Below are 20,819 nucleotides of genomic sequence, written 5' to 3'. Positions count from 1 at the left end.
TAGCATAGACCATTTGCAAATCCAAAAGATGACCCTTATAGTGTTATTTCTCATATTTTAAACTTTTTACCATGTCCAATAATGGAGCAACAAAAAAGAATCATATGTTAAGCATTAAAGAAAATCTTTTTTAAAAATTGCTTTTTGATGAGATCATCAAAATAGGTAACAGAATGATCTATTTTGGTCCTGTAGATAAATAACAAATTCTATGATATCTCACGGCCCTGAAATGAACCTGGCACTCACAGAGCACACTGAAGTTTTGCAAAGAGATTGTAAACATCAGTGAGGAGTCTAGGTCCTCAGAAGGGCTATCCAAGGAATTGGGAAGGGGGTATCACGTGATAGAGGAGGTACGGTTGTCTCAGTGAGCTCCATGAAGACCAATGAATAACATAATGCTAACAGCCTCTCCATAGAGATTGGTTATCATTCCACCCCATTTTATGCAATCTCTGTAATAAGTGGTTATTAAGACATAGCCAGAAAGACAATGTGGAGGAATACAAAGACATTTTGTGAGTGGACAGGGTTTAGAGAGGAATCGGAAGAAAATATAGTACAAAAGGAATAGACAGAGGTTTGAAGGGCCAAAGAAGCCAAACAATGACAAAAAGTTTTTTGTTTTTTGTTTTTTAAAGGTTCTGAAGCGCCTGGGTGGCTCAGTGGGTTAAGCCTCTGCCTTTGGCTCAGGTCATGAACCCAGAGTCCTGAGATCGAGCCCAGCATTGGGCTCTCTGCTCAGCAAGGAGCCTGTTTCCCTTTCTTTCTTTGCCTGCCTCTCTGCCTACTTGTGATCTCTTTCTCTCTGTTAAATAAATAAATAAAGTATTTAAAAGGTTCTGAATAAAGCACATTAACAAAACCTGAACCACACTAGTTTATAATTTGACTCTCTGAAGAGAGAAGGCAGAGAAATTTTGCGTTTATCTGTTCTTATAAATGGAGTCCACTTAGAACTGAAATAAAATTAAAGATTATATACTTTAAAAAATTAGTATCACCCAATGAGAATTACAGGCTAAACCTGATGGATCTGGCCTTCAGAAAATTTACCATGCTCCACTTGTCCTTTTTACTCTATTAATTACTGAGAAATTTTTAGTTTGTGACAGGGCTCTCTTTTGCTTTAGGCAGCCAATATATGCCTTGTGCTAAGGTGTTTGGGGAACAGGTAAAAGAATGTAAAAGTGATAAAACTTTTTTTTTTTTATTTTTTTAAGTTTTGGAAAATGCACCTACTTTTAAAAAACCATAGCTGATTTAAAGTCTCAAGTCAATAGCATAGTTAGTTTAAGTTAGGACTTAAAAGTGGAAAGAGCTTGAATTAACTACAGTTGTAGAGGGAGTCTAATTAATATAATTGATCTGGCACAGGCCTAAATGACAGCAAGTCATTTCTGAAAGTCACTAAATTAAGATTTTGACTGCAATGTGTAGTTTTATAACAAAGCAAACATGTATTCAAAGGGCACTGGTCCAGAAGTAGAAAAAGAAAAAACCTGGATTTAATATGAGAGATTTTATTACCTAAAGAGAAGAATAGATATACAAGAAAGAGATAATATCTTGCATATTACACAAACTCAGAAAGAGTCTATTTGGCAGTTGGTATCTACCACCACCCAGTAGAAGGCATATAAGGTCAATCTACCTAGCCCTGACAGCAAATATATAGCTCTGGATAAAACTGCAAGTAACTATGTCCTGGTACCATTAAACATCTGAGTCATGTAGTAATCCCATGCTTAACAAAAGCAATCTTTGGATTTTAATTTGATTTTTCATTATTATCTTCTAAAAGCAGAATGCTGGTCCATCCAACATATGAACTTTGGTCTACACACAGCTATATTTCTCATGGAAATAAATTTACCTGGAATTCTGATTTAGTCTTTTCTAATTCTGGTCACTGTAAACCAGTTTAACTCTAATAATTCTCATCATTTGTGGGAACTGATAAAATTCAGTTTCCATACTGGGATGTCTTTACCTGGACCAAGACGATTTATACCCTATGAAATATGTTGGGAGCCAGCAAACTGGTTTTCTCCTGACACCCCTATCTATTTTGCTGCAAACCTCTTCAAAGCAGTATTAGATTAAAAAGAGAAAAAATTTTACCTTTAAAACCCTTTAGCAAATTACCAGTTAGTTTATATCTCATTTTCAATCTAGAATATTAAAAGTTTTTTTAAGAGTATTAAAAGTTTTGAAGCAAAGCGACTACTTCTGTTCAGCAATATGCAAATTTTAAAACACTGACTTTTCAAATACTCAAACATCCCATAGCATTTTTAAAAAGCAGAAATGGAAGTACAAACTGGCCAATGTATCACTTCAATATGTCTTGGTTACATCCATTATTGTATGTATTTCATGAGCACTATAGTTGTTATAAGTACTATTAACAAAATGCAAAGCAACAGCAGTATAGACAGGATTGGCTTCTATCCTTTCATAGGCACAAAGAGACACTTGTGACATAAAAGCATCAGGAAAACAAAAGTTAGAACACCTTTCTTATCATTTGCTCAAGACCAGAATGTACTTCAGTTTAGTTATAAATAAAATACTCGTGGCATAAGCAAATGGTTCTCAGTTTTAAGATAGCAACCTTTCAGTGGAAGGTAACTGTCTGGATCATTACCATTATAAACCTTCAGAAAGACCATGTTAATTTTATTGTGGTGTTCTGTAACTCTGCTCACAGAACTGGGACCTGCCAGGAGTAAATGCCATAGCCAAAATATTAATTAAAAACCAAAACAATCAATAACAACACTTTGATCTAAGAAAGACCCAGGTACTATAAAGCTAACGATAGAGACAGTAGGAATAAAAGGACTCCAACAGACCAAGTAACTGTTACAACCTGACCAAAAAAAAAAAAGGCTACATTTTCTAGTGTTCCAAAGTAGATTAAAAACATCCAGTCTTTAATACAAATCTTTTGCTAATTTTTCTAGCCTATGAAACCTCTAGAAAGGTTGGCTTTGTAAAATTACAGGTCTCAGGATCGTCCACTTACTTTTTTCTGTCTTTAGACAGAAAAGATAGCATTACATTGTAAAGAGAGAAAGGAAGTAGGGTTCAAACTGACTATAAATATTCATGATCTTAACTAATTATCTCTGGAATATTATAGAACAAAATGGCATGTGGGGACATTTTTTTAAACATATGCTTCCAAATACAGCATAATTTATTCTGTTTCAAATCCAAAAGGTAAAGAGAATGCAGACCTATGTAAGAAATTCTCCAAAACACTAATATCTGTTACTCATCATCATCTTTTTTCCCCCCCATATGAAGCTTGAATATATGATATTTTATATCACCTTTAAGGTCAGTTTTACCTTTATCTTCCACAACTAATACTATTAATATTTTTCTTTACACATATCCATCCCTTCTCCCCATTCCCTTTGTTTATGCTATTTCTTCCCTACCAACCCACCATCATGCTTTTTATTCCCTGGATTCATTCAGATTCTAGAATTCTTCAAAGTCTAGTTCAAATCCCATTTCTTCATTAAATATTTTTGACTACTCTTGCTTTTCTCCTGTTTACAGGAAACATCATATTTATGTCCTCACATTGTTTAAAATATCATATCATCTGAGAAACTGTAGACTATAATTACATACAATTTTTAAATTGTTTGCCATTGTCTCACTGGTCAATGCTACTTTTCTAAACTGGAATCATATACTTCTATATTTAATATTATCTAATAAAGTGATGAGCATAAGGCAGGGACTCTAAATGATCTGTTACTTGATTTTTTTTCCAAGACTGGTCCTGAAACAGTCTAGGTCAGTTTTAACCACATGTATCTTAACAAATGCATGTACGAATTTGCCTGATGTGATAAAATAAGTTACCTGAAGAAAAATCCTTAATTTAACAATCCAAGTAGTTGGAAAGGTTTATAATTAACCAAAAGATCCAAAAGAAACCAGCTCAAAATGCACTGTCATTGAACAGCAGGAGTCAAGTCATACCCAGTAGAATCGGAGGGGGGAGCAGAAGGGGACGATCCAGACGTAAGGGCAGTCTCTGCTATGGAGGCCTCCTCCTGTGGTATTGGGTGGTGTTCAAAGAACTTGGAGACAAACAGCAAACTGTGAGGCAAAAACAAAAACAAAACAAAACAAACCTAACTTGTGCAAAACCCAGAAGCTTCATACACCAGAATACATTATAGAGTTAACAGAAATATTTGGGATCAAATTCTACTTTCAGAAATGACTGTTAAATTCAATTAGTTGTGTTTTTGCCTGAAGACTTGTTTAAAAAAAAATTACACTGTACTTTGAAAAGCAAGCTTATAATCTAAAACTAATTGCTCTATACAGCGAATTTCTATATATTAGAGAGGAAAAGTCATGCTGTATGGTTAAGGAATTAGAAGAAAATATATCTACCCTCTCAGATTATATCATTATAACATACTTTATAGAGCTGAATTCTCTTTGCTCAAGTGATTGAGAAAACTAAAAAGACTTTAGCAGTAGTAGCAGCAACAACAACAAAAAAGATTACAATAGCCTTAGTCTAGTCTTATTACAGAAACTCTGGCATAAAGCAAACAGAAATTTTAGAAAGAGATACACTGGGTACAAAGATTTTATATCTTACTTTTAAATAAACTGGGCAGGGGAAGTTGAAGGAGAGAGAAAGAGACAGAGAGAGAGAGAGAGAGAGAGAGAATACATATAATTTACAAAATAGTGATAGAACCAGAACCCTGATCTGTGACCCAAAAATACAATGGTTAACTTAATTGAAATCACACCCACTCTCCTCCCAAAAACCATCTAAAAATGATATCTATGGGCAAGGGATCTTTATTAATTAAAAAAGGGCATAAGACATAAATGAGATGTATAGCTTAATCAGAATTACAATTCAGGAGAGCAGTATTGGCTATACTACAGCATATTCTCCAGGCATCCTTTTTAAATTCCCCATAACTCTACTGGATAGAAAGTTCCCAGGCTCTAAGATACACTAGTTTCACATAAAGAAAAGTAAAATGTCAGCAGAAAAGAGACTTTTTTGATTACTTACTCAAGTTGGTCATAATTAACACACATCAGTGGAACCTCTGTACTACAACGCTGGTGAAATTTATAACCACATGTTTGACAGCGAAAACCCTGGAAAAGCAGCTTTCGACAAAAGTCACAAAATGCTAAGGTGAAAAAAGTTTTCCGTACCTGCAAAGTAAAAAACACCACAGAGAATTTCAAAAACTGCAAGAATCTTCTCAGAAATCAACTTATTTACTCTCTCGCTTGAAATAACAAATCTTTAATATGTTCAAATCATGAGAGTGCCTTACATAAGAAGATATTAAAATGAAAACCGGGGGAGGGGTCCAAGACAAGAGATGGACTGTATGTATTTATCTCCCACCCAATATACTCAGAAGTCAAGAAGATGTAAAGTGAGTAAAAGACTGGAAACTATTTTCAAGCTTGACTCCACGAAAGTCAAAACAGGGATGATAACTGGAAACTATTTTCAAGCTTGACTCCATAAAAATCAAAACAGAGATGATAAATAGAAGGAGGGATCAGGGATGAAAGGAAGGGTAAGGGCATATTTTAGTAATTGTACAAAGAAACGAGTTAAGAGATGCTTACTGGTGCTGACAGAACAAGAAACAATGGTATCCTTCTATTACTTAAAGTTACAAAGGTATCCCAATAGAGGAACCCGCCCAAAAAACCAACCAACCAACCAACCAACCAACCAACCAACCAACCAACCAAACACCACCACCAACAACAAATCACACTGCAGAAGGGGAAGAAGGAAGAAGAAATGTAATGCTACAAATGAACTAATTCCCTTTGGAGTCAGTAAATGGTGGCTGAAGTTGGTAAAGCCAGAAACTATGGCTGAAAGTAACTACTTAGTAATGGGAAGGTAATCACTCAAAGAGCTTTCAAAACAGAAACTAACAAGGCTCTAGGATAGAAAAATCACCTAAAAGACAGTAAGAGCCACTTCTAATTAATTATTGGTTTGTTAGAGGATCAGAACACCTAAATTTGTGAACACTCCTCTCCAGGAAACTTAAAAGGCAACATGGAAGAACTCCATGTCAAAAGGCAAATGACTTACACAGAGGTCACATAAAAGAACTGTGTTAGGGAGGCTCTACATGATAACTACTGAAGCCAGAAATTATTTTTAGCCTATCTGTTTTGGGTATAGAATAAGCAGAAAACATAAGAGAAATACCAAAATGTTAACAGTGGCTACTTCAGAGTGGTGAGAGCATGGGTGACTCTATTTTGTCCTTTGTCTTTGCGGTGTGTGTATGTGTATGTATGTATGTATGTATGTGTGTGTATATGTTTTTTTTTTTTTTTTAAGATTTATTTATTTGACAGAGAGCAGTAGGCAGAGAGGCAGGCAGGAAGGGGGGGGCAGGCTCCCTGCTGAGCAGAGAGCCCAATGCGGGGCTTGATCCCAGTACCCTGAGATCACAACCTGAGCTGAAGGCAGATGCTTAACCCACTGAGCTGCCCAAGTGCCCCTGCTGTGCCCCTTCTTCTCAGATAGTTTTCATCACTAACAATATTAAGAAACACATTTTATATCATGACCCAGGACACCCCTATATTTAGACACTAGTATTTATCCTGACTATATATAATATACATGAGGATTTCCTATTATATGGGAATGTTTTTTATGATTAAGTTGATTTCAATACCCACAGTTTACCAAACTTTTTTCAATAAACATGCATTTAACAGGACAAAAAGTTTTCAAAAATAATGTCTCATCAGGAAAATGACATCTTAGCACATCAGGCACTCTAGGCTTTTTGAGAACATTCAGGTAATTTTAAGAGTGGCTCTTGTTTGCTTTACCTTTGGGGCTATGTATCACTTTCTAGGGGATACAAAGGCAACGACTTGTTTTTAGTTTTGTTACTGTGTTTGTCTCTGGATATAAAAGAAATTAGAAAATCTTTAACATTTATGTTGGCTAATATTTGCCAAGCAAGTGTTTTTTGTATTTCTTGCAGAATTTCAGAAAATACACGTTTTGTATTTTTCTGTGCTTTTTGAAAATAAAGCACAGAAAAATACAAAACGTGTTCCCAGGAATCAGCACTTTACCGTCCTCTGAGCCTCTCCTATCCTCTCCATTTTTCACTCACCTAATAATCTGTTAAGTTTCACGAAGCTCTAATTTCTCTTTTCATTAATCTACTCGCTTGCAGTCTTTCTTCCAGCTACTGATTCTACTTGAAAACTATGTGTACCAGACTATTTGTATATGTGAAGAAGAAAACCAAATAGGGCAGGAGGGGCAGAGAAGAGCGGAAATGAGGAGAAGCAAATGTGGGAATGCATCTGAGTATAAATTGTGACATATAATTGGACCCGGGAATATACCGTTGTGAATAAAAATGATTACAGGAAGGTATATCTTTTTGTTTTTCTACCTCTCCTGCTGCTTCCACCCTGGCAGTTCCCAGGGACTCCTGAAATGTAGGCAAATACCATAGGAGCTGCTTTTAGAACGGACTCTTGGAAACTGGGAGGATAAGCAGCATTCCTTGAGTTGCCAGGAAATCCAGCACAGGGAAGCAAAGGAATTCTCTCTCTTAAGCAGAACACTTGCTTTTACTCTTGCCTCTACATGACACTGAGTGCAAATGTTCTAAAACGCAAATCCACATGTCTCCCTTGATCACAATCAATTTCCAATTATTTTAAAGGAAGTGTAAATCCTTAATGTGCCTTACAAGGACTGCTAGGAGCTGGATTCTTCTTACTCTACCCATAACTCCTGCTACACTGTAACCAGCCCCTCTCCAACTTGACACCATTCCCACTGAACTTCTTTCAAGACTAAGAAGTCCGGGCGCCTGGGTGGCTCAGTGGGTTAAGCCGATGCCTTCAGCTCAGGTCATGATCTCAGGATCCTGGGATCGAGTCCCGCAGGGAGCCTGCTTCCCCCACCCCCTCCTGCCTCTCAATCTACTTGTGATCTCTGTCAAATAAATAAATAAAATCTTAAAAAAAAAAAAAAAAAAGACTGAGAAGTCCCATGCTTTCTCCCTGTTTTCCTCTGGTGAGAGTGCTCTTCCCTCCCCTCCATCTGCTATTTCCTCATCTCTCAGGCCTTAGCTTAGAGAGTTCTTCCTTTGGGAAACCTTCCTCACTCCCCAAAGGCTACGTTAGGAGCCTACTCTGTGCATCTACTGTACTTTATACATACACAGTAATTAAGAGTGTTCATGAAATGTTCTTTTCAAAACATCTGTCTGTCTACTCGAAGGCAGGGATATTGTTTGTTCTTATTCACTGACAGAGTCCCAGATCAGACACCGTGTTGGCAAATGGAAAGTTCTTGATAAATATTTAATGGCAGGGCTTCAATTGTATTGTGAGGATTTCCATACTCTGGAACTAGGCTGCAGCTTGTTTTCATTATCCTCTTGCAGCAAGGATCTTCCTGAGGCACCACTTTAACACCATTTTATGGTTAACAACTTAGAGGTCTCTTACCTCTCAACTACTTTCTAGCCAAGAAAAATAATTAGGAAAAGGAGTAGTAATCGTCATGAAATGTAACCTCTATTGTTTTTGGATTCCTAAAAACTTAAAATTATCTTCAGATTTATCCACTTGAAATTCTACAAATTAAAAAAAATCAATAGTAATGAACTTCCTAGGTCATCATTACAAAACTATTCGCTACATAGTAAATCTGACTGCCAACACTCATTGAAAAGATGCCTTATTGAAGCACAAATTATTCATCATTATTCACCACTAATGGAGCCCTGAAAACACAAATCCCCAAGGAAATCAGCTCATTACTCGTCTGCTTTAGGAGTCCAGCTATACTGATCACCAAAGCACATGGGAAAGCACTTGATGTTGAAAGGGAAGCAATAACTAGCTAGCTATCCATCTAGAAAGAATAAACTATGGTCAAAATTCCAATAGGAAGTAAGAAAAGCATTCCTGCCTTATAGATCATTCTACTCCTGGCTTCTGCCTTACCCTTTCAGAGGGCAGGTTCTCAAGCTCTGGGCACTATATCCTCATCTCTCAGGTGGAGATGCCCCACATCCCAGGTATCATGCTGGTGACACTTAGCTTAGGCTAGATTCCTGCAAATGCAAAAACCAGATGAAGGGGGAGGTCCTCAAGGACAGCTAGTCCATTTCCATTAACTCACCCTTCAGAAACATTTACACAAGTGTATCAAGATGTATGGAAAAAGATTCTGTTTAGCCCTGTACAAAACAGATTTAAAAAAAAAACTTAAATGTCTACTAATAGAGGATGGTTAAATATAAATATACTGAATTCATATTCTTATGGACTATTATGCAATCACTATAAACATAAAGCCAAGTGTACTGATGTGGAAAGACATCCATGATGGACTGTTAAATCTTTTTTTTTTTTTTGGTTAAGGTGAAGACTATCACACAGAACAGGACTCCATTTTTAGTTTTAGGAAAGAAATGGAAATGAAGAGAAGGGAGAGAAAAAGAGAATGGAGAGAACTTTGGGCTCTCAAAGTATAAGCACATGTTTGTACAAGCAGAAAGTTTGGAAGACCACACAATAATTAACAAGTGTTTACCCTATTAGGTATTTTCCTTTTCTCATCTGATATACTTTTGTACCATTCAGATTTTCTTTTCAGCTCTTTTTATTGAAAGACATCTATTACTTTTTCAAATTAAAAAGAAAATAAAACTCTTTAGTTTAAATACAAAAAATTTTTTTAAAGATTTTATTTATTTATTTGACAGATGGAGATCACAAGTACGCAGAGAGGCAGGTAGAGAGAGATGGAGAAGCAGGTTCTCTGCTGAGGACCCTGGGGTCATGACCTGAGCGGAAAGCAGAGGCTCTAACCCACTGAGCCACCCAGGCGCCCCTAAATACAAATTTTTTAAAGAACAGAACTGATTTTCAACTTAGGTAAAATATCAGTCTCAAAATTATGCATCCATATTTCATATTCCCTAAATAAAAATTCATATGCAAGAACTTGAATGCTTTTGACATTTGGAAAAAACGTAAAAGTACATACAAAGTTATGTGTGGTAAGCGGGACATTTTCCAACACTTCTACATGTAGTTCCTCTCCAGTGAGCCAGGAAATATCAGTGTCCCAGCCAATCGGTTTCTTCTCTCTGAAAAGTGTAGACACAGCTTTTCTTGGTTATCATATCTAAAAATCTTCATATACCTCATGCTGAAGACATGAAAATTGGTTATTGAGGGGCTAGTAATGGTGAGGGAGATTTGGCTCCCTGGTCTTCCATCGTTAGAAATTTAAATGGCAATAAATTAATTTTTAAGTTTACCCCAAATAAATGTATCACTCTTGGACAAACAGCAGGGTAAAGAGATGTACTCTTTTCTTCAAGCCAGCTCCAGAAAAGACCTACAACAGCAGAAAATTGATTGTTCCTAGGGTCCCCTCCTCAAAAAAATAAAATAAAATAAAATTTAAAAAAATCAGAGGTACGGATTTATCTATCCATTAAAAAAAAAAAAAGAGTGCTCAAGGGACAACATGCCCCAAAAGGATATATATATATATATTTTTTAGATAGGATTCATTTGTAGGGGTGCTGGGATCTTGGCACAATTTTAGATACTTTTCTGAAAGAAAAATAGTTTAATATAAAATGTTAATTTTGATAAACCTTTTGTGAAACTATGAGTGTATATTAAAAACAGGGGAATGGGGAAGAGTCCATTATTCAAATAAGCCACACTGAATCTCACACTCCAAATAAAGTCATTTGATCAGAGGAACAAACACTACCATCACACAAAATATCTAAAGTTAACTCCTCAAAAGGCCTGCAAGTTTTCTTTAGGCTTAGTATTTTTTTTCCAAAGTTAAATTTCAATACCCTAGGTTTGGGTAAAGCTGCTACAGAAAACCCGGAAGTTTAATGTGTGAGGTTTTCTTTTTCCTTTTTAAAGAAAATTTCACATCACATACAAACCATACCCATCCTGAATTCTGTAAACAGCGCAGCACTCTGGGATTAGACCTCTCATCATCAGAGCTTTCTTTAGACTGTCTCGGACTGTAACTCCACATCTTGCAGGTACCTATGGTATCATAAATATATGGTATAAGGTAAAGGCAATAAAACATACATTTATTCGCATCATTTTAAAAAGCTCAATACTTCACCTTTATAATATCTTTAAAATATCACATGGATTAGTATGTCAGATACAACATCATTTGTAATGCTAACTTGTCATTAAAAGAAAATTATGACTCAAGTATCTACTTTCACCAACTTAAAGCAAAATTGACTTTGCTTTTTATTAAGATTATGAAGTATTTTAATAGATAAAAAGCGAACAGAAAATATAACAGATTCCTATGGACCCATCACTGAGAAAAAACATGTCAACATTTAAAGCAAAAGCAATTAAAATAGTAATTTGAATATAGTTGACACACATTATAACAGTTTTAGGTGCACGGCACAGTGATTCAACTTCTCTATCCATTATGCTATACTCCCAACTGTAACTACTATCCATCACCATACAACACTATAATATCATTGACTATATTCCCTAAACCTTTCATCCCCTTGACTTATTAATTGCGTGACTGGAAGCCTGGAATTCCTACTTCCCTTTATCTATTCTGCCTATCCCTCTATTCTCCTGTCCTCTAGCAGCCATCACTTTGTTCTCTGATTCTGCTTTTTGTTTGTATTTCTATTTTCATTTTTATTATTTTTCAGGACCCTCCATACTGTTTCTCAGTGGCTGTGCAAAATTAAATTTTCATCAACAGCATGAGAGTTTTTTTCCCTCTACATTCTACATCCTAACACTTCTTTTGATTTTAGTGATTCTTACAGGTGTAAGGTGTTATCTCATTGTTTTTTTTTTTTTTTAAGATTTTATTTTTAAGTAATCTCTACACCCAACACGGGCTCAAAATGATAACCCCAAGATCAAGAGTTGCATATTCTACTACTGAACCCCTCATTGTGGTTTTGATTTGCATTTCTCTGATGATTAGAGATGGTGAGCATCTTTTCCTGTGTCTGTTGGCCATCTGTAGGTCTTCCTTGGAAAAATATTCAGGTCCTCGCTTATTTTTTAATCAGGTTATTTGGAATTTTTGGTGTTGAGTTGTATGTTCTTTACATATTTTGAATATTAACCCCTTATCAGATGTATCATTCGCAAATATCTTCTCTCATTCAGTAGGTCACCTTGTTCTTTTGTTGGTGGTTTCCTTCGCTAGGCAAAAGATTTTTATTTTGGTGTAGTCTCAATAATTTATTTTTGCTTTTATTTCCCTTGCTTAAGGAGACATACCTAGAAAAATGTTGCTAAGGCTGATATCAAAGAGATTACTGCCTATTTTTTTCTGGTAGTTTTATGGTTTCAGGTCTTACATTAGGTCTCTAATCCACTTTGAGTTTATTTTTATATATGGTATAAATAGTCCAGTTTTTCCAACACCATTTATTAAAGAGATTGTCTTTTCCCCATTGTTTACTCTTGCATTCTTTGTCATAGGTTAATCGACCATACAGTTGTGGGTTTATTTCTGGGCCCTCTATTCTGCTCCATTGATCTATATGCCTATTTTTGTGCCAGTACCACATACTTGGTATGATTATTACAGCTTTGTAGTATATCTTGAATTCTAGAATTGTGGTATGTCCAGCTTTGCTGTTTTCTCAAGATTCCTTTAGTTATTTGGGGATCTTCTGTGGTTCCATACAAATTTTAGGATTATTTGTTTTAGTTCTGTGAAAAATGTTGCTGTTTTGATAGAAATTACATTCAATCTATAAATTGGTTTGGGTACTATGGACATCTTAGCAAAATTAATCTTTCCAATCTATAAGCATGGAATATCTTTCCATGTCACCTCTAATTTCTTTCATTAATGTTTATAGTTTTCAAAGTATGGGTCTTTTACCTCTTTGGTTAAGTTTATTCCTAGGTATTTTATTCTTTTTGGTGTAACTATAAATGGAACTGTTTTCTTAATTTCCCTTTCTGCCCCTTCATTACCAGCACATGGAAATGCTACTGACTTCTGGGTATTAATTTTGTATCCTGCAACTTTACTGAATTTATTTATTACCTCTGGTAGCTTTTTTTGGTTTTGTTTTTTGGTGGGTCTTTACAGTTTTCTATGTACAGTATCATGTCATCTGCAAATAGACAGGTGAACTTCTTCCTTACCAATATGGATGCCCCATTTCTTTTTCTGGTCTGACTGCTGTGGATAGGATAGAACTTCTAGTACTATGTTGAATAAAAGTGGTGAGAATAGACATCATTGATTTGTTCCTGATCTTAGGGTGAAAGCTCTCTTTTTCACCATTGACAATGATGTTAGCTCTGAGTTTTTCAGTATCTTTCCTCAAACCAACTTTTTTGAGTTTTTATCCCAAACAAATGTCGAATTTTGTCAAATGCTTTTTTTCCATCTATTCAGATAATCATATGATTTTTATCCTTCATTTTGTTGATGTAGTATATCATGTTGATTGTCTGTGAATAATAAGTTACCCTTGCATCCCTGGAATAAATCCCACTTAATCATGGTGACTGATCCTTCCAATGTATTGTTTAATATGTTTTGCTCATATATTGTTGACGATTTAAAGCAAAATCAATGTAATCCTTCAATCACACTAACGGTCCTTAAAAGATGTCTTGCTATTCCTAAACATGGCGGGAATAAAATACTTACCTTAGTATGTATAATTGGTATTTGTTGTTTACTTGCCTAACGTCCCTGTGCTTTCTGGGAGCCTGCCCTTCACTAAAAATCCACATGACACCAGTAAGCATATTAATCAAGGGTCACTGCTTTTCTGGCTACACGAGACATAAGCTGGTAAATCAGTTTCCCATATCCTTGGCAAAAGCAACTGATCCAGGCCTAGATATATGACCCAAACAGAGTTGGTCCCTAAACTGACTAATGCATACTGGCTGAGAAAGTTTCTGTGTGCCAACAGGAGAGAAACCTGGAGCTGTCCGTGGCCATTCTCCCTCCTACACTGAGAAAACCTAGTTACAGAATGAAGCTAACGAAGGGGGAAGCAGAAGTAACATCAGGAGTGTGAAGTGAAAAGGCACTGGAAAGAGATAGAAATTATTTTTCTGCATATTTGAAATTCCTCTATCCTGGTCTTTTCCACACATGCCCCATCCTTCCAGATGAATTTGAGTAATTTACAACTGAAAAAGACTGGCAAATACAGTATGCACTCAAATGAGGCAGTGGGAATTCAGGTTGGTCAGTTTTTAAGGGGGAAAGAGAGTGGAGAGAGAGGTGATGTGTTAGTTACTAACAAGAAAATTCAGGGTTCCATTCTTAAATCACTAAAGTACTTAGCGAACCATAAGTTGCCAAAGAAATTGAAAATCTTTGGGCTACAGGGGAAAAAACAGTTTAAAGGTAAATATAAGATGACCTAAACAGTACATTGAAGAAGGAACAATTCAGAAATCCACATTAGGACCTACGATTAGAAAAAAGAGGAGACAGATTTTAGCTTAATATAACAACCATTCAAACCATCCAGCAAGAGAAATATTAGAGAAGACATGAGGGAACAGTCTCATCACTGGAAGTCTCATCACTCAAGAGCCTGGACTGATACAGTTGATTCTCTTTATTTGTGGATTCCATATATGCAAATTTGTCTCCTTTTTTTGTATTCCCAAAATCAATATGTGAGGTGCTTATATAGACACACACAAAGCAGTGAAAAATCTAAGTTGCCTAATGCACACCTTCCCATCTGAGGATGAACAGGTGATACCCTGCCTGCCTGTTCTCACTGTCAGACTGCAAACAAGTGCCCTATGTCAGGAGGCTTTTAAGCTAATGGACTCTAGCCAGCTGTGAAGAAATAAATAACCTAGGGGCCAATACACAAAAGCCATTTTGGCTCATTTATATAATAGTTACCCTTCATTTCCCTTAGAAGCAATGGTCTAATATTCTTTAATTCAGTGTTTCTGGTGAATTTATAGACCATAACTACTACAAATATTAAAAACTGGCTGTACTTTCCAGAAATAATGAACAGAGAGAAAGTTCACTTTTACCCTCTGCTACTCATATTCTGTATACTTGATGCAAAAACTTGTTTATTAGCAACCCTATCTCTAGTTTTAAGCTCTATCCCATGTCACCGGAGGAATCTTTCTAAAGAAGGTATTCTTAACTTGTGTGTGTGTCAAAGACTTCTGAGAATTTGGAGCACCTGGGTGGCTCAGTCGGTTAAGCTTCTGAGTCTTGACTTTGGCTCAGGTCATGATCTCAGGGTCTCATGATCTCTGATCTCATGATCTCTGCTGGGCACAGAGCCTGCTTCAAATTCTCTCTCTCCCTCTGCCCCTCCCCTGCCTCTTAAAAAAAAAAAAAAAAAAAGACTTCTGAGAATCTGAAGAAAGTCTTAGATGCTCTCTCTGAAACGTAGAATTTCAGGAGGTTCACCAAACCTGAAGCTCATGTGACAACTGTTGATAGGCTCAATGAACAGAGATTTAGAACTCCATTCTAAAATATAATTTTATTTTTCAGTAGTCTGCTCAAATTTTTCATTATTTATAGGGCAAAATTCAAATACTCCTCAAAATTTTCCAATTCCTTATAGGGAAAATTTAAAATTCTCTAACACGGCATATAAGGTCATGAGTGAACCGTGGCTATTTACTACACCTCTCAGTTCCCTTGGTAATTTCCCTCATGCACTCCTGTCACGTATCTTCTAATATAGGTATGCTTAATCCCAAAGTGTATGTATATTTCATCAGCAGACAAAAATACCTTCTACTCTCATTAATAATGGAAAGTCATCAGTCAGTCCTTCATTCCACTACTGGAGGCTGGTATTTTAAAACTCTTTGCTCCTTCATTGATAGTGCCAGTTCAAAAGACTGACAGACCAATATAAACTCTAATATATGATGGAAATTATATATATTATATACCCCTGAAAAAGGGTAAAAATGTCCATGTTCCAACAGTTGAACTAGTTTAGGAAAAAGGTACTTCTGTATATACCATCTGTAGTATACTGTATACTAGGGTAAACTAAATGAATCAGACTTAAATGTTGAAAAAAGGAAGGAAGGAACAAACCATAAAAGTACTAGAAGAAAACATGGCAAAATCCTTTATCATCTCTAGTTAAGAAGGACTTTATAATTATGATGCAAAATCTGCCATAAAAGAAAAAATGTTAAGGTCAACCACATAAAACTCAGAGCTTTTTATAAGGCAAAACAAACTATAAGCAGTCTAAAGACAAATATAAACCCTGAAGAAATAGATTTGTGACCTAAAAGCCAAAGTCATAAGGCAAAGGCAAACTGGTAAAAACTATCTGCACTCACTTAACATTAAAGTAATCCTCCTAATATGCAAAGAGCTGAAAATTTGAGATTTAGACTAACAACCAATTAAAAAAATGGGCAAAGTATATGAAATACAGTTCACACAAAACAGAAGCAGAAATGGTGTTCAAACATGAAAAGATGGTCAACCTCACGAGGAGCAAAGCAAACTCAAACTTGCCAAAATATTTTTCACTTATCAGAGTGGTTAAAGTCCAAAAGCTTGAACATGTTCTGTTGATTAGGCTATGGTAAATATGCATCTCACACACTGCCAGTGGCAGCACAAAATTAAGCAAGACCTACAAAGCGAAATTTCAAAGTATCTATCAGAAATACACACATAAATTTCCTTTTGATCCACGCAAGCATACTTTTGATATAACTACAGTATTCTGGGAAACTAGAGTATATCTATACGTTGAAATCTATAGCTATAAAAAGAGTATTTAGAAGTTCTCTATATATGGAAATGGAACATTTCCAGGGTGGTCTATATAAACATTAAGATACAGAATGATATATATGGTATGATGGCTTGTGTACACAAAGAGAAGTGGGGAAATGAGAAAAAAAATTTTTTTGTATTTGCCTGTAACTACATTAAAAAAAAAAAACCCCAGAAAATATACATACACACCCCAAAGAAAAATAGTAACCTAAAAAGTTCATGGGAACCAAGATGTATAGAATATAGAAACAGAGCTGAAACAAAATTTCTTTATTTAAATACCACATGAAAGAATTACCTGATTGAAAAAGGAAAAGGGGTGGAGAGGTTTGTCTCATATTTAAAGGCTGAAAAGATACTTTCAGAAGAACCAGGTTTATGCACCTTCTCCAGATTCTAAAATTAAATGTCCTTGATTAGGCTATCAAAGCAGGAACAATTTTTCTGTCGACTTTTTAAAAATAAGCACCCTATCTTAATAAAAAGCTAGAGTCAATGAAATTGCCTAAGTATTTTTGCAAAGAATAATTTAGACCAAAACAAAATACATTAAACTTTCACATCAGTTTTTTAAAGTGAATATAAACTATCTTTTATCAATGGGTTCATGGGACTCACTACACTACTCTACTTTGTATATGCTTAAAATTTTCCATAATAAAAGGTTTTCTTGGGGCTCCTGGGTGGTTCAGTGGGTTAAGGCCTCTGCCTTCAGCTCAGCTCATGATCCCAGGGTCATGGCTTCGAGCTCCACATCAGGCTCCCTGCCTGAGCAGGAAGCCTGCTTCCCCCTCTCTCTCTGCCTGCCTCTCTGTCTACTTGTGATCTCTGTCGGTCAAATAGATAAATAAAAAAGATCTTAAAAAAAAAAAAAAAGATTTCTGTAAAGTTTAAAAAAAATAAAAGGTTGTCTTAAAACTTAAAGACCTTCTTAAAGGAGTGGCCATCAAAATTCAGGAGGCCACCAATATTATTACATATTATTTCAGCTAGTATATTAATTTGGTAGTTTAAATTCTTTGTAATGCAGACTTTACTATATTCTTTAAATAAACTTCATGATACCTTGAGATCTCCTTGTATAAACTGGCACACATTTGTGTGTATGTGTGTGTAGTGTAATGTATAACAAACACTCCTACTTGTGTATTGGAGGTGACTAAACACAGATTTTAATATACTGTCCTTTATACTTTTCCATATAAATATATTTTCTAAATACAAAATTTTTAAAAACCTTATGAATATTCTTTTCTAAATGCTAAATTGGTGACATGGTCACCAAATTTTAATCATGTTTTTTTGTTTAGTACTGGTTTATAGCCATAAAAGAAAACTTCTAGTAGCTAGCTACTATCACATTCCTAGTATTATAATCCTTTCATTTAGTCTACCTTACTTTTACTTCCCAACCTCAGACTTACTTGCCTTCTATAGTTCCCTTTTCAGACCCGAAATGCATTCCATTTTATTCCTATAATCTCTACTTTTCTTTCTCCTTCTAATATATATCTAATCTTAGAACATGCACCTTTTGCTATCTCTAGGAAGAAATAATCCTGGCTATTCTCTTTTTTATCTAATTTCTATTATTAGAGGATTGCTCATCAACTCTGATAATTATTCTTATCTCAAATCTATGGTATTTTATTTTGTCTCTGCATGCCATGTACAACTATTTATAAAAAGAAATTCTTTCTCCAAAAAAGATATATGAAAGCCAATAAGCACATGAAAAGATGCTTGATATCATTAGCCATCAGGGAAATGCAAATCAAAACCACAATGAGACACCACTTCACACACACTAGAACAGCTATAATCAAAAAGACAGTAAATGTGCTGGTGAGGAGATGGGAGAAACCAAAAATCTCATTCAGTAATGGTGAGAAAGTAAAATGCTACAGCTGTTTTGGAATATATTCTGGCTGTTCCCCAAAAGATTATTATACCCAACAAAAATGAAACACATACCCACCAAAATGAAAACATATGTTCACACAAAAACTTCTACATGCATGTTCACAGCAGCATTATTCACAATAGCCAAAAAGTGGAAACAACACTCAGAATGGGTAAATAAATTGGGGTATATACAAACAATAGGATATCATTCAGCCACAAAAGGGCACGAAGGACTGAATCATACTACAACACGGATGAACACTGGAAACATGCTAAGTAAAAGAAGCCAGTCACAAAAGAGCACACATTCCATGAGTCCATTTACATGGAATGTCCAGAATAGAAAAATCTACAGAGATAAAATGAAGTAAGTTGTTGCCTAGGCCTGGGAAGACTGGGGAGAAATGGTAAGTGACTACTAACGCATATAGGGTTTCTGTTTTGGAGTCCTGAAAAAGCTCTTCAATTGACTATGGTGACAACTGTGTGACTCTGTGAATAGACTAAAAATTACTGGATTGCACCCTTTGAGTAAGTGAATTGTATAATATGTGACTGAAGTCTTAATCTATAAAAAAATTCTTTAAAGTTGTGAATTCTAAAAGGCATGCTTAGGACAAGCCATGTTTCAGGGTAATTGGGTGCGTCTAATACTTTGTTAACCTTTTGTTGTTGTATGATTTATGTATTGAAAAGTTTATATTGGGGTGCCTGGGTGGCTCAATCATTGGGTGTCTGCCTTCGGCTCAGGTCATGATCCCAGGGTCCTGTGCTCGAGCCCTACTATCGGGCTGGGCTCCCTGCTCAGCGGGAAGCCTGCTTCTCCCTCTCTCCCTCCCCCTGTTTATGTTTCCCCTCTCTTGCTGTGTCTCTCTCTGCCAAATAAATAAATAAAATCTTTAAAAAAGAAAAGTTTATATAAATGAGGGTATCCCAGGCTTAAAATACTTTAAATTTTATTAGATCAATAATAATATATTCTAAATTTTAACATCCAGTGTTGGCCAGAGTCTCATGGTAAAAGTAAGTCTCATATATTATTAAGAATGTATGCTAGTGCATACATTATCCAATAATTATTTCTAGGTATCTAGCATAAAAATATTCCAACAGTGTTTAAGGACACAGGTATTTAAGTGTATATTACAGTATTACTTAACTATCCATCATGAAAAATGGCTAAGAAAGTTATATATAATTACTCTAAACAATAATTTTAAACATAAGAAACAGCTCTGCATGAAACAGCTCTGTGAAAAAAAAAAATTTAAGTATAAGGTAAAAGGTCAGTCTTTTTCTCCTGCCAGACCATGACCTTCCTCATCCTTAACACTTTTTTCTCTCTTTGAAGTCTATTTCATATAATACTTAGATAGCACTACCAATTTTCTTTTGGTTACTAACAGCTCTTCATTTTTTTTTTTAAGTTTTATTTATTTAAGTAATCTCTACATCCAATGTGGGCCTTGAACTCATGACCCTGGCAGCAAGAATCACATGTTCTTCCAACTAAGCCAGTTAGGTGCCCTGCTTCACTTTTTTTTTTTTTTTTTTTTACAAAACAGATCTGAGGTTTAACTGACCTACAATCAACTACATTAAGTATATTGTTTGATACATTCTGACATTATGAATATACCCACATAATCATCACCACATTCAAGATAATGTACCCCAATACACCTTCTCAACGTTTTCTTGCACTCCTACGTAATTCCTCCCTCTTGCCCCACGCCCAGGTCCAGACAAATACTGATCTAACACTGTCACTATAGAACAGTTTGCTTTTTCTAGAATTTTATGTAAGTGTAAAATGCATATTCATTTTTGTCTGGCTACTTTTACTTAGCATGGTTATTGTTAGATTTATCTATGTTGTTGTGTCTACTGGCAGTGTATTCCTGTGTACCACACGGTACTCCGTTTTATGGATATACCACAACTTGCTTAACCATCTGTTGATAAATATTTGGGGCTAAGAACTACTCTGTACAAATCTTTGTATGGACATATGCTTTATTTT

At 35.5% G+C, this 20,819-nt stretch overlaps 1 protein-coding gene across 5 annotated transcripts in view; it reads right to left on the bottom strand.

The window, feature by feature from the left end:
* The window catches only part of BRAF (B-Raf proto-oncogene, serine/threonine kinase), a 185,489-nt gene that overhangs the window by 63,369 nt on the left and 101,301 nt on the right, over nt 1-20,819 (bottom strand). For all 5 annotated transcript variants that reach the window (XM_082693896.1, XM_082693894.1, XM_082693892.1 and 2 more), the window contains 4 exons: nt 11,036-11,139; nt 10,100-10,202; nt 5,081-5,229; nt 4,012-4,131 (listed from right to left, as the gene is read on the bottom strand). In XM_082693896.1, the coding sequence (XP_082550022.1) occupies nt 4,012-4,131; nt 5,081-5,229; nt 10,100-10,202; nt 11,036-11,139 (476 nt within the window). The remainder of the gene's footprint in view (nt 1-4,011; nt 4,132-5,080; nt 5,230-10,099; nt 10,203-11,035; nt 11,140-20,819) is intronic.

This window comes from Mustela nivalis, assembly GCF_964662115.1.
Source record: "Mustela nivalis genome assembly, chromosome: 12".
NCBI lineage: Eukaryota > Metazoa > Chordata > Mammalia > Carnivora > Mustelidae > Mustela > Mustela nivalis.
Note: the sequence above shows the minus strand (reverse complement) of the source record. Positions and strands in the feature narration are given on the sequence as shown.